This window comes from Trichinella spiralis, assembly GCF_000181795.1.
Source record: "Trichinella spiralis strain ISS 195 chromosome Unknown Scfld3548, whole genome shotgun sequence".
In the NCBI taxonomy this organism is placed as follows: Eukaryota; Metazoa; Nematoda; class Enoplea; order Trichinellida; family Trichinellidae; genus Trichinella; species Trichinella spiralis.
The window spans coordinates 1-766 of NW_003530487.1; the positions used below are offsets into that span (position 1 = coordinate 1).

The 766-nt window shown below is 42.8% G+C and overlaps 1 protein-coding gene across 1 annotated transcript; it reads left to right on the forward strand.

Annotated features, from left to right (window-relative positions):
- Positions 1 to 221: 221 nt before the first annotated feature.
- Tsp_14749 (hypothetical protein) lies at positions 222 to 689 on the forward strand. The gene has a single exon (XM_003367864.1). The coding sequence runs from the start codon at positions 222 to 224 to the stop codon at positions 687 to 689; it is 468 nt and encodes a 155-aa protein (XP_003367912.1).
- The last annotated feature ends 77 nt before the right edge of the window (positions 690 to 766 follow it).

The window sequence follows — 766 nt, forward strand, 5'->3', positions numbered from 1 at the left end:
TTTAATTTAAAAAGGGGCAGCTTTAGGGTTTGTCATTCTGCCGCAAACTTGGTTTTGTGATTTCGAAACTGCCATTTTCCCTGCGGTGCAGGCATCGTTCCCGGGCGTTCAAATACAAGGTTGTTATTTTCATTTTTGCCAAGCAGTTTTGCGGAAAGTGGCAGAGATTTGGATTGCGAACCAGGTACCTTCATGAAGCGGAAACAAAAAAGAAGATCAAAATGCTGATGCCAACAGCATTTTTGCCACTTCTTGAGGTACCTGCTGCCGTGGATCTGCTTGGCAGAAATGTTACGGGTTTAATAGCAGCCTTGTTTGATTACTTCCGAAGAGAATGGATGACCCCCAACAGGCTGCCGTTATGGAATGTATATAATGTACAGACACGAACAAATAATCACTTAGAAGGCTGGCACTTGAAAATGAACCGGCAAGCGGGGAAACATCACCTCAGCTTTTATGAACTGCTCCAATTGCTGATTGATGAGCAAGGATCAACGGAAACGTTGATTCAGCAGGTGACGTCAGGACGCGTTACCGCCAACGATTTACGAATAAAGAACAATAAATATGAAGAGGTGCAGCTACGCATAACAGCGTTGACTGCTGAATATGATGGCGGAACGCGTACAATGGAGCAGTTCTTAAAAGCTGTTGCGTATGATGTCCCTGAGCCGATTAACTTTTGAGTGCCACCTTCCCTGCACCTTTAATTTGTATTTTCTTATTCTTCGTAGTGTTTATTATTGTTTGTATTATAGTATAT